Source organism: Gobius niger (genome assembly GCF_951799975.1).
Source record: "Gobius niger genome assembly, chromosome: 6".
NCBI classification, from domain to species: domain Eukaryota; kingdom Metazoa; phylum Chordata; class Actinopteri; order Gobiiformes; family Gobiidae; genus Gobius; species Gobius niger.
This window is the reverse complement of record NC_136857.1, coordinates 5,314,834-5,331,233: the sequence shown is the minus strand read 5'-3', so window position 1 is coordinate 5,331,233 and position 16,400 is coordinate 5,314,834. Positions and strand designations below refer to the sequence as shown.

Genomic DNA, 16,400 nt, shown 5'->3' with positions numbered 1-16,400 from the left:
CTACTTTTTATTTTAAGCCAACACTGATTTCAAGTTGCATTTAGTTTGTTGATATCAAGTCCTGTTTGTCACAACAGCAGACGCCGCTGGCAACATAAGTGACCTTTCCACACTGTAAAAATGAAATAAAAAGAATGACAAAGGGAATCAGGCGAATATCGTCTCTTCTCGCCTCTTCTTGGTGAGGATGGTGCCGGGCTTGTGTTGGGCGTCCGGGTGGTTGGTGAGCTCCGGGGGGCAGGTGGACACGGGACTCTCCAGAATGGCCTGTTTGAGGTCGTAGAAAACAGCGGCGTCTTCTTTGGTGAGGAACGTCATGGCAACACCGCTCTTACCGGCACGACCAGTACGACCGATACGATGGATGTAATCTGCAGAGGTCGCACAGAAATGTTAGATTTGGAACAATGGTCAGACATTAGATTTATCCAAATGTTTCTGATACATGTGTCAAATGTCTATCGGGGAACATTATCACATCTTTTTGTTCACTGCCATAAATTACAGCCGTTTTGGTGAAGTAGTTTTGACTTCCTCAATAAGGTTATTGGTCGAACAGTTCCATGTACTCCATTTAGTTTTGTTTGGTGTGGCTGATTTGGAAATAAATATGAGGTACAAGTGATATGAATGTGTACAGGGGGAACAGGGGTAGGCAAGCTTGTGTCGCGGAGGCCGATTTGCATCATTGCCTAAACACCCAAGGGCCGGACCTTAACGTTGTAGCCTAAAGTAAAGAACGATTTTCTGCAAACACCAGTGTTTTACATCAGTGGTTCCCAAGTGGCAGGGCTTTGGGACCCACCATTACCCTCGGATGACAAGCCGAGGACCCAAATAAAACTGTATATCGTATAAAATAATGTATTTTCCACACACGTCTTTGTTGAACAAGCAGTACCTGTAACCCTTTAACACTGAAATAATGATCAAACCAACCCAATAACATTCATTATAACAGACACAGTTAGTGTTTCCATGCAGATTCAGATGGAAAATATTGAAGAAAAGTTCCTTATAGACTCGAGACCCACTCAAAATGGTTTTGTGACCCACTTTTGGGTCTCGACCCACCAGTAGAGAATCACTGTTCAACATTATATATGACCAAGCGGGATGTTCTGACAGGACATTTTTATAATACTGACACTATTTCTCACATTTTGAGACAACTTTAACAGGTATTTGCTCTCTTATCTGCAAAATAATATTTCTCAAAATCATCTTGGGGCCTGACGTTGAAATGTGGCTAAAAGATTTGGGAAATGTGCTACATCTGGAGAAAATTGGATACGATATGCAGCTTATTTCAAGATCTGGCAACCAGTCATCACGATGTTGGACCATTTATTATTAGTATCTTTTATTTGATTTTCTTTGTACCTGTGAATTTGCAACATTACCACCTGGTAAAGTGAAGATTACTGCGCGGATTTACAATATAGTTCCCCCTTTTATCCGCTTAGAAAATCCACATTGTTTAATTTTGTGTAATTATACTTTGTAGTGGAACACTTCACGTAACCATATTTAAATAGGGAAAACGTGGAAGAGCTTGGTAGCTTCTATCTTGACCTGTTTTGGAGCTATAGAGGAGAGGGGGAGAGGCTAAATGCTAACGCCGTCTGCGCTGTGTTTACGTGACTGAAGGCACGGGTGAAGATCAGACAGGTCCTAAAGAACCCGTCAAAGCTAAGGTAAGAACATATCTCAGTATGTAAAAACGGTGGCCTATTCCTTTAACATACTAAAAGTCCACCAAACTCTGACCACTGGAAAGGTCTAATTTTCAAGATGGCGTCTAAGAGGGTGGCGAGATCCTTATTAATGCCCATTAATCCTTTATTATTGATCCTAGACAAGTCATTTTGGTGTCTAACCCCAATAGCAGAAATAGGCAAGTAGCAAACTTCTTCTTTGTTGTTGCTAATGATTTTCCCATTGTAAATGTGGATGTCATTTTGAGTGACTCAAATTACTAGTTACTAATTTAAAGGAATAGGCCACCGTTTTTACATACTAAGATATGTTCTTACCTCACTTTAGACGTGTTAATATATCCCCGTCTGGTCTTTGTCCGTGCGCTCTGTCACGCAAACGGAGCACATACGCAGCCTCTCCCACATGTCACATAGCTCCGAAAAAGCTCACGATAGAAGCTACCAAGCTCTTCCACGTGTTCCCTATTTAAATAAAGTTACGTGAAGTGTTTTCATGCGAAGTATATTTACCCAGAAATGTAGCATGTCGATTTTATGAGCAGATAAAAAGGGGGACTATATTGTGAGGCGTAATGATACGAGGAGTAAAACGTCCGCGCAGTAACTCCTAAAGGTTATTGACGGAAGTGAGCGGGGGAAGTCTTTAGGAGTTACTACGCGGACGCTGTGCTCCTCGTATCATTACGCCTCACAATATAGTCCCCCTTTTTATCTGCTTATAAAATCGACATGCTACATTTCTGGGTAAATATACTTCGCATGAAAACACTTCACGTAACTTTATTTAAATAGGGAACACGTGGAAGAGCTTGGTAGCTTCTATCGTGAGCTTTTTCGGAGCTATGTGACATGTGGGAGAGGCTGCGTATGTGCTCCGTTTGCGTGACAGAGCGCGCGGACAAAGACCAGACGGGGATATATTAACTCGACTAAAGTGAGCTAAGAACATATCTTAGTATGTAAAAACGGTGGCCTATTCCTTTAAGTGTAAATCGGTGGACAATGTGAGAGAGAAGGTTTCAAGCAGCTGCTCCTACATTGTGGGACACCCTCCACAAGCCCTGGAGTCTTTAAGGAAGGGGCTTAAGACTTTTTAAATCCCATTTTAAATAGTAATATTTTTTGTAATTTGTTGCACTTTCAGATATTTATATAAAAAATACTCTGTAAATTAAATGTATTATTAATATTACGGTAAATATTTGTTGTCGTGAATGTGAAACAATGACACTTACCTTCGATATTCTTGGCCATGTCGTAGTTGAGGACCATCGACACGTCATGGATATCGATACCTCGACCGGCGACGTCAGTGGCCACCAGGATGTCTTTGGCTCCGGCTTTGAGATTGGACAGAGCAAACTCTCTCTGCTCCTGGCCTTTGCCGCCGTGCAACGTACACGCGTTGTACTAGGTTAGGAAATACGAAATGGGTCATTACAAACTTCTCCTTTAGAAATAAACACAACGTTGAAGAAAATGTCTTACCCCCATCTTCTCCAGAGACTTCGCCAGCACATCGCAACCTTTCTTTTGGTTGACGAAAATGATGATTGGAGGCTCGAAACCACGCGACAAAACTTCCAACAACTTCTTTCTGTAACGTAAATGAAGCACAGTTTAAAAGAGCTTCCAGATGCTGAGATGATTTTTGTTTAGCTTTATTCATTACCTTTTCTCTCCCTCTCCCATGAGCAAGACCTTTTGTTCCACCCTTTCGTGGGGTTTTCCTGCAGACCCGATGTAAACCACTGCAGGGCGCCGCAGGTAGCTCCTCGCCAGCCTCTCCACAGCGGGAGGCATGGTGGCGGTGAACATGACCGTCTGCGAGACACAAATGCGATCCACAATCAGTTCAACTATAACGACGACTGCCCAGCCAAACGGGAAACTCTTACCTGTCTGTACTTGTGTTTCCCCGACTCGAAGTTCAGCATCATCTTTTCGGGGTCCTCTGCTTCGTCGGTGTCTGGTTTCTGATTGGTCACCGGGATGTACTCCAGGATTTTCTGGACGTCGGGTTCGAAGCCCATGTCAATCATCCTGTCGGCCTCATCCAGGACCACATACGTGCACCGGCTCAGGACGAGGTAACGATTCTCCAACACGTCGATGAGACGACCCGGCGTGGCGATCACAATCTGGAGACAGGAGGGAAACGGAGAAAATATTCAGGCGGTTGAGTTGTATTTGGTCTAAGATAAACATAATTGTGTCTATAGGGATATACGTCCTGGGACAAACGGACAGGAGGCATATGAGGCTTAAAAATAGACTTTAAACATATTTTTTACGCCTAATCCTTTTAAATGGTAATGAAATACAGGCCTAGAGCTTGAGAAGACTTTGACTGGGGCTCCTCCTGCTGGCAGCTGTAGGAATAACCCATTAAACTACTTTCAGTTTTGATATTACAGCACTGTTTCCAGCTTCAGCACGGCCTGATGGACACACTGAGCACAGAACGGCTCAGAACCGATATAATGTTGGATCATAGGTTTTAAAAATGCGGAGGACAGTTTCGTGCTTTAATGATGACGCAATGATCCAGGAAGTACAGGACAAAGTGCTGACAAGGCAAAGCAAGTTTTTTAAACAGCGCATTTCGCACACAAGGCCTTATAAAAGAAGATATGTGAAACAAGTATCAGGGTAAAGTTAAGGCGGTACAGACGGTACATAAAAACATCAAGACATGGGTAATACACAGTGCACGAGGTCATGTGTTGGAATTTTTTCTTGGGTAGTCGACTGGAGGGCAGGGGGAGCTGAGACAAGGTCATGAACACAGACGCAGAAGGATTGGGGCGTGGTTAGGGGGGGTGCACTTATTTGCATAGTCCTTGAAAGTAATGTGTTTATAAATGTAATTGCGCCGCCTCAGTCCGTATCTGGTTTAGCTCCGTGACTTGGCCTTGACCGGGGAATGTTGACTACGTGGGGAAGATATCAGGTCCAGCTGCTTCAACCTCCTCCCCGGAGGAAAACAATCATTCCAGTAGTTCATAAATGTATAATTAACTAGCTTTTACTTGCTCTAAGCATTAGTTCAGTTCTCCAGTGCTGGTAACTCCCTTCCCTGACACCATAGAAGAAAGGCTACATTACACCAGATGACTACTCTAATCTCGGTTAAAGGAATAGGCCACCGTTTTTACATACTGAGATATGTTCTTACCTGAGCTTTGACGAGTTCTTTAGGACCTGTCTGATCTTCCCCCGTGCCTTCAGTCACGTAAACACAGCGCAGACGGCGTTAGCATTTAGCCTCTCCCTCTCTCCTCTATAGCTCCAAAACAGGTCAAGATAGAAGCTACCAAGCTCTTCCACGTTTTCCCTATTTAAATATGGTTACGTGAAGTGTTTCACTACAAAGTATAATTACACAAAATTAAACAATGTGGATTTTCTAAGTGGATAAAAGGGGGAACTATATTGTATAATAGCAGGAGTAGTTCGAAATCTGTGCAGTAATCTTCACTTTACTGTGCGGATGCCAAATTACTCCTGGTATTATTACGCCTTACAATATAGTTCCCCCTTTTATCCGCTTAGAAAATCCACATTGTTTAATTTTGTGTAATTATACTTTGTAGTGGAACACTTCACGTAACCATATTTAAATAGGGAAAACGTGGAAGAGCTTGGTGGCTTCTATCTTGACCTGTTTTGGAGCTATAGTGGAGAGAGGGAGAGGCTAAATGCTAACGCCGTCTGCGCTGTGTTTACGTGATTGAAGACACGGGTGAAGATCAGACAGGTCCTAAAGAACTCGTCAAAGCTAAGGTAAGAACATATCTCAGCATGTAAAAACGGTGGCCTGTTCCTTTAAGCTATAGATTCATGGTCAAGTGTATCAAGATGATAAACCAATTGTGCAAGTAAAAAGGTAAAAGGCAAATAAAAAATAAAAAAGTCTTACAAAATTCAGGTTCTCTTTCAGGGTGTCTACAAGCCAGAGGGGGGCGCTATTGTATATGTTTAAGTGGTAGGGGAAACCTATGTTGACATGGGGAAACCTATGCTGACATGGGGAGAACAGGAAAAGGCCACACCTGACTGAGCCTAGGACCTTTGCAGTGGTGCGACATTTTGAGAGCCCTAAAACTGACGTCCCTCTCTTAGATGGTGATTTTCATCAGAAATATCCAAAATGAAAATCCAGACATCTTCATTCTGACATAGTGGCACGGTGGTTTACCTTCTTACGTATCTCCGACCACAAATTCAGCCTATTATATTAAACAAAACTATAAACAACTTATCTGACCCACCACACCCGCCACAGATCTACTACGAAGTCTCACCTCACAGCCCATCCTGAGGCGGAAGCCCTGGTCCTCCCTGGAGATACCACCGATAACTGCCACGGTGCGGATTCCCAGAGGTTTCCCGAACTTGATGGTCTCCTCTTCGATCTGCTGAGCCAACTCACGAGTGGGGGCCAGAATAACGGCATAAGGACCTTGATCAGAGTCCTCAATCCTACAGAAACACATAGAAAGGATAATGACGTAAAGTGTGATGAATAAGAAAGAACACATTAATCAAAATGCTGGGATTTTTAACCTGTCGATTTTGGGGAGAGTTGTGATCCAAACGAGCAGTGGGATGAGGAAAGCAGCCGTTTTACCGCTGCCAGTCTCAGCCACACCGATGATGTCTCTGTTCTGGAGTCCGATGGGAATGGCCTGCCTCTGGATAGGAGTTGGATCCTGGGTTTCAGAGCAACAGTGTATTAGTTTCATTGTAGTAAATGTACACAGTCATGTGAATATGAATTAGGGTGGGAACCTCTGGGTACCTCACGGTTCGATATGATACACGGCTCACGATTATCGATATATTGTGCAAAAATAATCTACAAAACATCCCGATTTTTTGAAACATGCCATTTCTAACCTTTATTTTAACTACATATTCATCATATATATTTGTTTCCATGTGCTTTGTACCCTTTTTCTGAAATATATGAATAACCCTGACTTACTCACTGGGTCTATTGATCTGTTAGTGACATCACTTCATTTTAGGGCTGCTCGATTATTGAAATAATAATAATCACGATTCTTTTTGTCATAATTGAAATCACGATTATTCAAACGATTATTTGTTGCCTTTAAAAAAAAGTCTATCTTTATTTTATTTATTTATTAATCAAAACACTATGATGATATTTTAAGTTTTCTGGACAGTCATAAAAGTACAAACGATTTCAAGTACGCCTTGATTAAAGAGAGGTCCCTGTTTCACACCTGCCCCCTGCTGGCCAGCCCTCACACCTGCACAAGTAAACTGAGCAGTGCGGCCTGATGACATCATCACACAGCGCCGTTTGTTTTTATGTCAGACAAAAGCATGAGCCGTGGCACGGGAAAAGCGAAGGGAAAATAATCAGAGCGCCATGAAATAACGCAAGTCTGCTTAGCAAAAAAAAGAAAAGAAAAGAAAAGGAAAGAGAAAAAAATAAAAAATAAAAAAAAAATAAAGAAAATAAATAAATAAATAAAACAATTATAATCGTTTTTTTGCGATTATGCTAATTTTGTAATCGTTTACTGTTGTAATCGAAATTGTAATCGAATTTCGATTAATTGCACAGCCCTACTTCATTTACATTTGAATAAAGTAGAAACCACAGTCCTGTTTCAAAAGGAATAAATAAACTCCAAATTCATCTTTACACACATAAACTATTTTAAAAGTAATATACTGTATTTGTGTGACAGTGTTTGGTCAAAGTGGTAGAATTGTGGGGCTGCCTGAATTCTGACTGAATTCTTGATCATGGTTGGCCTCTATGCATGACGTCATCAAAAGTATCGAAATCAGAATAAATAGTATCGTATCGTCCAGCAAAATATCGCAATATATCCACACACAAAAAATTGCCATATTGCCACACCCTTAATAAGAATAGTGCAAAAAACAGTCGCGAAGTGGATTTGAACTTTTGAACCCACAGTAAAGGAAGACGCAGCACAAAAATACTGAAAGGTGAATTAACTCTTCATAAACTAATAAATCACTCATGAATTTCTCGAGTCCTAACCTTATATCCGCATTTGTCGATGACCTCCAGTATGTGCGCGGGCAGGGCGTACTCCTTCCAGGTGCGGATGGGGTTGGGGATCTTGCCTCCTTTGGTCGTGATGCTGTAGTCCTCTCTGAAGATACGCCAGTCTCTGTCCGTCATCTCGTCCAGCTTCTTCTGTGACCAGTGTCTGTCGTCCCAGCGCTGCTTGGCTTCCTTCTTGCGCATTTTCTTCAACCTTGTCCTGCAAAAACGGACACAAGTTTAGCGTTGAGCACTTGTTCCGCAGCTACTACTTTTCCCGTTGTCGTGGCGATTGATACTCTGTAGTTGTTGTTAGCTACTTCAAACAAAATAGTGGATTTCGCCAACACTGTTCACACATTGAGTTAAGTTCAGCAAACACTACACGACTTTTATGCCCGATTTCGCTCTAATTCTCAGTCGTGCCGAGTCTAATCGAGTTGCGTCCAGTCGAAGGCGGTCACACGGAGTCGGGTCGTGTAGTGGGGGAATCGTGTAGTGTGGGGGACAGAAAGACGCAACTAGACGTCAGTCGTAGGAAATCAAAAATGTTTGATTTTTAAGCCCGATTTTGGACGCACAAGAGAAACGTGGGTGATTTTACCGTCCCAAATGTGAATGACAGAGTGATATAAAGACAAAAAAACACCGCCGTGCCTCCTTTTTATCCACTTCTCTGTTAAACCAGCGGCACAAACAACTCATTTCATGGCCACAGCCCCACACACGAAACAGCACAACTTTATATCACCAAAAGTTCACGACAACCACCTTTTCCAGGTACATTTCAACCACGAACAGAGTTTAGCGGCACTTACTGAGTTTGGAGACGAACTGTTTAGCTTCACCTCGCCCCCAACGGCGGCTAGCCTCTCCCCGCTTTCTCCTCCGTCTCCTCCGCTTTCTCCTCCATCCTGAGGTTGACGCCCTTCTCCTTTTCTTATTAAATCCACTGAAATACGTCCCGCTTCTTCCTGTCGCCAACTTTTATCTCCATTTGACAGAACTATAGCCAAGTTGAAGGCTTCGTAGTAGCATTAGCCTAGCGCTGCGGTGTTGTGACATTGTTGACACCGTTGACCAATCGGGACACACACGTTTTCCCACGCTCACAAACACAGGCCTGTCTTTGCGGATTTGGGGTCAGTTTTCGAAGCCGTAGAGAGGACAGACGCGCTGTCTTATAAAACATCAGCTGTTTGTCAGAATCGTGTAGTGTGTTCGCTCTTACGATTCTCAGTCGTAAGTGTGAACCCCCAGACGTTCGAAAATCGCACTGAATCCAGTTGTGTAGTGTGGACCCCCCATTCTATATAAAATCGTTTACGTGTAGTGTGTGCTGACCTGACAATATGTAAATAAGTAAATCAGTGATCAAGCTTACTCTTCTTGCTCCTTCTCCTCGATCGTGCGCCTGTTTTCCATCAGATCGCCATAGAAACGGGACTGATCTCTTTTCTGTTGCTTCAAGTCAATGCCAGCGATGAAGCCGCGTCCGTACAACTGCACCTGATGCTTCTCTTTATAACTGTGGGAAATTATATTTGTATCAGAAATACATCAACTTAAGCAGCATTACCTGGAGTGTCCTTGTATTTGAACAGTTCCCTCACATTGGGTTGTAATCCACGGATGTGTCCTCTGAAGCGTCCCATTCAAAGACAAACTTTCTGTCGTTTAAGTGGCGCGTTCTCCGGCGTTTTTTCATTCCACCGAGATAACGCTCCTGTAAATAATGAGTAAGAAATGCAGCTTCTTACTCAGCTCATTTTCTCCAGTTCAGCTTCACCCAAATCAAAAATTGTAACTTTTTTGTTCCTTGTTTTTGTCTTGATTATGTAGTTTTTCGTTGCTTTCTTCACCCCGTTTTTTCTTTGCTTTCTTGTTGTATTTTGCGATGTTTTTGTCACTCTTTAGTTGTGTTTTTGCTTTTTTATTGTGCTATTGTTGCTTTTCCGGCACGTTTTTTTGTTTCTCTGTTGTTAGGGCCGCTCGATAATAGAAAAAATAATAATCACGATTATTCAAACGATTATTTGTTGCCTTAAAAAAAAAAAAACTTTATTTTATTTATTCATTTTTATTATTATTTTAAAAAACAACTATGGACTACATTTTCTTTGGACAATAAAAGCATTTTTTTTTATATGCTCACGTTTCTAAACTAATCCTAGAGGGATACCTGCCCCCTGCTGGCCAGCCCTCACACCTGTCCAACAGAGCTGCGCTGCTTGATGACATCATCACACAGCGCTAATGTTTTTATGTCAAACCAAAGCTTGAGCCTTTAGCTCGTGAAATGCGAAGGGAATAGAAAGAATCATCTTAGTGGCATGAAGTAATAAGAGTTTGCTTTGAGCTCCGTTGATCTGCTCCTGAAGAAGAGTTTTAGACTTTTCTACTAAACAAAACCAGTGCCTGAGCAAAGGCATCGAGGCTTCTAAACAGCTGTTCTCCTTTCAGCACAAGGTGAGCTCTTAACAGTGGCGTTATCTCAAGAGTTAGGTATAAAAAACATTAGTACGATGTTATTCTCAGTTCTGTCAGGCTGCGCTGGTGTTTCAGCTGATCAGACGCCTCACACAAACCGCGCATGACGGACTTTTTGCGCTTTGGATGGACGAGCGGGAGGGCATCCTTAATAATCGTTTGTTCTTGATTATGCTATTTTTGTGATCGTCTAGTGTAATAATCGAAATCGTAATCGAATTTTGATTAATTGCACAGCCCTATCTGTTGTTGCTTTTTTTGGTGGCTTTTTCTGTTGTATTTTCATCCTCGTTTTCGTTGCTATTTTGACACTTTGTTTCAAGAAGCTTTAAGATTTGGGTAAAGCCAAACCTAAAGCCTCAATTCAAGTGGGAGTTAAAAGGTTAAAAGCACATAAATATCGATCCAGAAGTAGCTCAGTTTGTAGAAATGCCCCCCTAGTAACCCAGTTTAGTGGTTCAAACGTACAACCAATGTTGCGGACTGTTGTTATACCCCTTAGAAAGACACCTTTCCCTACTCTCCTGCAGACCAGGAACTAGTTTTCAATATGATCTGTATGACTACCTAAATTTTGCACAAATATCTCATCCCACACTGTCGTACTATTACGTGTGATCTAAGCACATTATCAATATCAATACCTTAATGGCAACCAGTTCTTTGCCCTTATCCTTTTCCTCTCTGAGCTTCTGTCGTCCGTCATCCTCCTCATTCCCGTTGTTCTCCCTCTCCATGCGTTCCCTTCGCTCACGCCGCTCTCTTTCCTGAGGATCCTCTGTTGAACACATTGTGGTTAGTAAAAACACATTATCAAACAGAGCTGATGAAAAACAGGCCACACACACCGAGCATTTTCCGCCCCATGTCCTGAAACACCCTCCTCTTCTTTCTTTCATCATCGATCATCTTTTTTCTCTCTTCCGTCTGTTGCTCTCGACGCTTTATTGCCTCGGCCTCGCGTTCAGCTTTTGACAAGAACTTGGGCTGTACAAGCAGAAATCATCAATAGTAGAAACATTGAAGATACAGTGATATAAGTACATTAAAAAAGTGCAACCTTAAATAGTAAATGGGACTTTTTAATTTACCTTTGCTTCTGCTTCTTCTTCTGCCTTTTTCTTTGCCAGAAGCTCTTCCAAAGAAAGCGGTTGAACCTGAATATACAAACAACAGATTCACAATGTGTCCAAGAGAAGTATTATTTATGCAGTTACTGAGCCTAATATCCTTGAATCAATCAACCTTCTTCTTTTTAGCATCCTCTTCTTCTTCCTCATTTTTTATCTCTTTTTCCTTCTTGAGTTTGAGGTCTTTTGATCTCGGGGACAGACTCCTGCAAATAGAAACAAAGTTGTACAAAAACAAGTCTCCATCATTTTAAGCATCACTACTGTGCAGATTAAATATAGTGGATCTTGACACTAAAGTGGATTTTTGTGAGAATTGTTGTTGTTTGAAACAGCCAATAATTTGTAAAAAAAAAAAAAAATGCACTTTATGGTTTCTCTATGTTATTTAAAGGCACCATAGAGAAAGATAGGGCCAAAAAAACACTGAAAGAGTAAATAGGGGAGCTGTAGAACAAGCTGGCCACTACTAATGCATAATTAACCCCTTAACTCCCACCTGAACCGAGCACATTTTCACCAGCTTTACCCCAATCCAAAAGCTTCTGGAAAAAAGATGTGAAAATAGCAACAAAACTGCGACGAAAACAAGGATGAAAATGTGAAAAAAGTGAGAAAAAATTGACGATAAAGTGACAAAAAATGTACAAAAAAATGATAAAAAAGGACAAAAATTTGACAAAAAAGTGAGAAAAATTTGACGAAAAAGTGATAAGAATTTGACAAAAAAATGCGAATAATTTGAGGAAAAAGTGACAAGAAAGTCACGAAAATTTGACAAAAATGAGATGACTGCCCAACAAAAAAAGTGATGAAAAAAAATCTGATGACGTGAGATCAATTTAGTTTTGTAGGTCTTAGCTTTCATATGAGGCGTTACACAAGCCTACAGGATTTGGGTAAAGCTGAACTGGAGAAAATGCTGTCGGTTCAGGCGGGAGTTAAGAGGTTAATATACTGCAGCATCAGTATATTTCAAACCGCTGAATCATACATTGTGTATTGAACATTTAAAATATCAGCTGTTAAAACATCCACTGGTTCTTATCACACTAACTTGAGAATTTGGAGCAGTGGTGAATAATACAACAGTACGAACTTTTGAGAAAGGAGCATCATCCCATTCTACAGCCGAATCTGAAACCAGTACCAAACATAAATCACATCATACCTGGACTTTTTGCGATTTTTGTCTCGTCTGTCTCTTTCTCTGTCATTGCGAGCTCTGTCTCGGTCCTTGTCGCGGTCACGATCCTTGTCCCGGTCTTTGTCTTTCATGCGCCGATCTCTGGAAACGCAAATGTTACAGATCAGATCACGTTACAAAACTGGGAAACAAAAATGTACAGGATGGTTTGGAGCGGTCCCTAACAGAAGAGGAGTGGAAGAAGGATGCCGAACAGGTGGGAGGAAGACCAAAGGAGATTAATGGATGTAGTGAAATAAAGAAAGATAAAAGAAAGAGGATGCAGAGGACAGGGTCAGACGGAACAGACAGAACAGCTGAGACATCAAGGAGAGTGACATTGTAAAACAGACCTCTCTGCAGATTTGGACCGGTTGCGCTCACGTGACCGATGCCTCTTTCGTGTCGGTGACATTTTTCTATCTCGGTCCCGATCTCTGGACCGACTGCGTGGTTTCCTCTCACGATCTTTGGACGTGGAGGACTCGGCCTCTTTTCTGTCATTTGAATCTGCTGCCATCTACAAAGAAAAGAAAAATACATAAGCATCAGTTTACCGTTATCTTGCAAAACAGTGTTAATTTTGACAACATATGTTTGTTTTAGTTTTAGTCTTTTGACTAAAATGTAATTTAATTTTAGTCGAGATTTAGTCAAAAAAAACTTTTCAATTTTAGTCTAGTTTTAGTCGACTAAAATTGCATGTCAATTTAGTCAACTAAAATTAAGACTAATTTAGTCGACTTTACATTTATAATATTCATTATAATCATATTTAATCTTGTTCCTCTGCTTCATGGAGCTGCTCCACATGAACAAAGCTCAGAGCTGATCCTTTGGCAGTGAATTTAAATGACATGAGGCTCTTTCAGACGGTCAATAGAAGTTTGGATGATTTTAGTCTCTCCTTTTCATTTTTTTTTGTCTTATTTTAGTCGACTAAAATATCTGGACATTTTAGTCATAGTTTTAGTCTCATGAGAAACTTTTAATTTAGTTTTAGTCCAATTTTAGTAGGAAAAAATATCACTTTGACTAAAATTAAGACTAAATATTTTAGTCGACGAAATTAACACTGGTGCAAAATGTAAATAAGAAAAGAGGGGCACATTCTTCACACCAAGAGTGAACAATAATGCCATAGTTTATCACGTCTGTTAAACTCCATAGAAGTTTAATACACAAATATGCACGAGCTCAACACAAATAATACCTGTATTGGTTAATTATTGATCTTCTTTACGTCATATTAAACTAAGTGTTATCAAATATTACTTATAACGGACTTGACATACTGATAAGGCTTTTGACAGTCAAACAACAACGCAAATATTACAATGTAACAGCGGACAAAATGAATGCAATGTGATGTTAGCTTACATGTTAGCAACGCGGCTAGCTTCCCTATTTAAAACCTGCAATGATTCAAGACAAACCAACAAATGCAACTTACATTTTTCAAACTGCAAATGTATGCGAGGTCTGTTAAAGTTAGAAAACTCAATCCTTTCTTTATTGTCTCAGTTCAATCACTTTCTTCATGCGATGTGTTTACGATTCATGAAGATCGCATACTGTCCGCGGCGCGCAGGGGCTTGTGGGAAGTGTAGTACGTAGTGCCGGACATGCATAAACTGAGGTCTTCTTACAAACTAAATTTCCCAGCATGCTTTGCGATATTTTTTAGGACCTCGCTGTTTGGCTCCTGTGGCGCCTGTGCCTGTATAAAAAGAAAATCTCCGCGCTGCTTTGAACAATATTAAACACTAGAGGTCAGTCACGAGCAGATGGTAAAAAGTACGTTTTTGTGCAGCCAATGTTCAGGTGTTCGTCATGTTATTCAACTAAAAAATGTGAAACTAATATATATGATCGACTCTTTATATGCAAAGTGAGATGAATGTGATGCCATATCACTAAGCATTATGGGATTAGCAGCAATTGTAAACCAATGGAGATTTTAAAAGTTAAAATACTGGAGTTATTGTTCACATTAACACTTGAACACCACAATGTGTTAGATATATAAGCAGCAAACGGAGTTGTTCCACAGCTTTTTTCTCCACTTTTTATACTGTTTTAGCGAAATGTATGCTAGGAGCTGCAAAGATGGCGGATCTCCATGGTAACAGTGGAATTTCCCGAACTCATTTTTTAGTTATAATTTTGGTGATTATGGCTCAGCTTGTAAAAACCCCTAATTAAATCTCATAAAATATATACGGAATTTGTATATGTGTATATAATCATCAAAAATGATAACAAACAAAAGCTTGACATAATGTAACTTTGCATGTAATGAGTGTATATCATATATTAGTTTCACATTTTAAGTTGAATAACAGAAATAAATTAACTTTTTCCATGATATTCTAATTATATGGCGAGCGCCTGTATGTTCAGGCGCATCCGCCTTAAAGGAATAGGCCACCGTTTTTACATACTAAGATATGTTCTTACCTCACTTTAGACGTGTTAATATATCCCCGTCTGGTCTTTGTCCGTGCGCTCTGTCACGCAAACGGAGCACATACGCAGCCTCTCCCACATGTCACATAGCTCCGAAAAAGCTCACGATAGAAGCTACCAAGCTCTTCCACGTGTTCCCTATTTAAATAAAGTTACGTGAAGTGTTTTCATGCGAAGTATATTTACCCAGAAATGTAGCATGTCGATTTTATGAGCAGATAAAAAGGGGGACTATATTGTGAGGCGTAATGATACGAGAAGTAAAACGTCCGCGCAGTAACTCCTAAAGGTTATTGACGGAAGTGAGCGGGGGAAGTCTTTAGGAGTTACTACGCGGACGCTGTGCTCCTCGTATCATTACGCCTCACAATATAGTCCCCCTTTTTATCTGCTTATAAAATCGACATGCTACATTTCTGGGTAAATATACTTCGCATGAAAACACTTCACGTAACTTTATTTAAATAGGGAACACGTGGAAGAGCTTGGTAGCTTCTATCGTGAGCTTTTTCGGAGCTATGTGACATGTGGGAGAGGCTGCGTATGTGCTCCGTTTGCGTGACAGAGCGCGCGGACAAAGACCAGACGGGGATATATTAACTCGACTAAAGTGAGCTAAGAACATATCTTAGTATGTAAAAACGGTGGCCTATTCCTTTAACCAAGCGCAATTTCTCCAGTGTGGCATTGCCCAAATCTAAAAGTTTCTTGTAGAGCTTACAGCCTATTAGGCCAGTGTAGCGCCTCATTTGAACGCTAAGACCTACAAAACTGATCTAAATGGATCTTTTTCTTGTGATGTTATTGTTGTCACTTTTTTCAAGGTCTTTGTCATCTCATTTTGTCACTTTTATGCTCCTCTTTTCTTGCTTTTGTGTGGCTTTTTTGTAACTCTTTTTTTTGCGTTTTTATGACATTTTTGTTGCTCTTGTGTCACTTGCTCTTTTGTGGGAGGGTTTTACTCTTTTGTGTCCTCGTTTTCTTCTTGTTTTTGTGGCTATTTTTCCAAGAAGCTTTCAGATTTGGGTAAAGCCAATCTGGAGAAAATGTGCTCGGTTCAGGTGGGGGTTAAGAGGTTAAATTCACTTTACTTTTTTATATTGGTAAATACACACATGCCATTGATATATTACTATTTATACTTTATAACACTCCACAACCAAATAGTGGGTTGTCAGTTGGAATATCACCAAATAGTACTGCCTTTGTGTCTCTTGGCAAGACACTTTTCAGTTACACCTTACATGTTATTGACAAAAGACTGCCTTAGTACGTCTAGTGTGATCACTTATGAAAGAGAAAGTATGTGCATCCCCTCTCAGAACGTAAGATAGTGTTTTTTGACT

At 40.7% G+C, this 16,400-nt stretch overlaps 1 protein-coding gene across 1 annotated transcript; it reads right to left on the bottom strand.

Annotated features, from left to right (window-relative positions):
- ddx23 (DEAD (Asp-Glu-Ala-Asp) box polypeptide 23) lies at positions 1–14,182 on the bottom strand. The gene is made up of 17 exons (XM_079558805.1): positions 14,039–14,182; positions 12,939–13,105; positions 12,571–12,687; positions 11,515–11,605; positions 11,361–11,426; positions 11,118–11,256; positions 10,914–11,047; positions 9,393–9,505; positions 9,164–9,307; positions 7,774–7,999; positions 6,291–6,436; positions 6,029–6,206; positions 3,620–3,862; positions 3,394–3,545; positions 3,210–3,318; positions 2,957–3,131; positions 1–371 (listed from the first exon to the last, which is right to left on the bottom strand). The coding sequence occupies exons 2-17, from the start codon at positions 13,103–13,105 to the stop codon at positions 148–150; spliced, it is 2,424 nt and encodes an 807-aa protein (XP_079414931.1). The 5' UTR covers positions 14,039–14,182; the 3' UTR covers positions 1–147.
- Between the last annotated feature and the right edge of the window lie 2,218 nt (positions 14,183–16,400).

Bases quoted from the DNA above. Each gene is read 5' to 3' on its own strand.
- ddx23 (XM_079558805.1), bottom strand. From the start codon at position 13,105: ATGGCAGCAGATTCAAATGACAGAAAAGAGGCCGAGTCCTCCACGTCC. The intron at 3,863-6,028 runs GTGAGACTTCGT...TCCTGTCTCCAG, and splicing joins GCCTCAGGATGGGCTGTGAG to ATTGTGATCGCCACGCCGGG. The intron at 3,132-3,209 runs GTAAGACATTTT...TTCCTAACCTAG, and splicing joins AGTCTCTGGAGAAGATGGGG to TACAACGCGTGTACGTTGCA.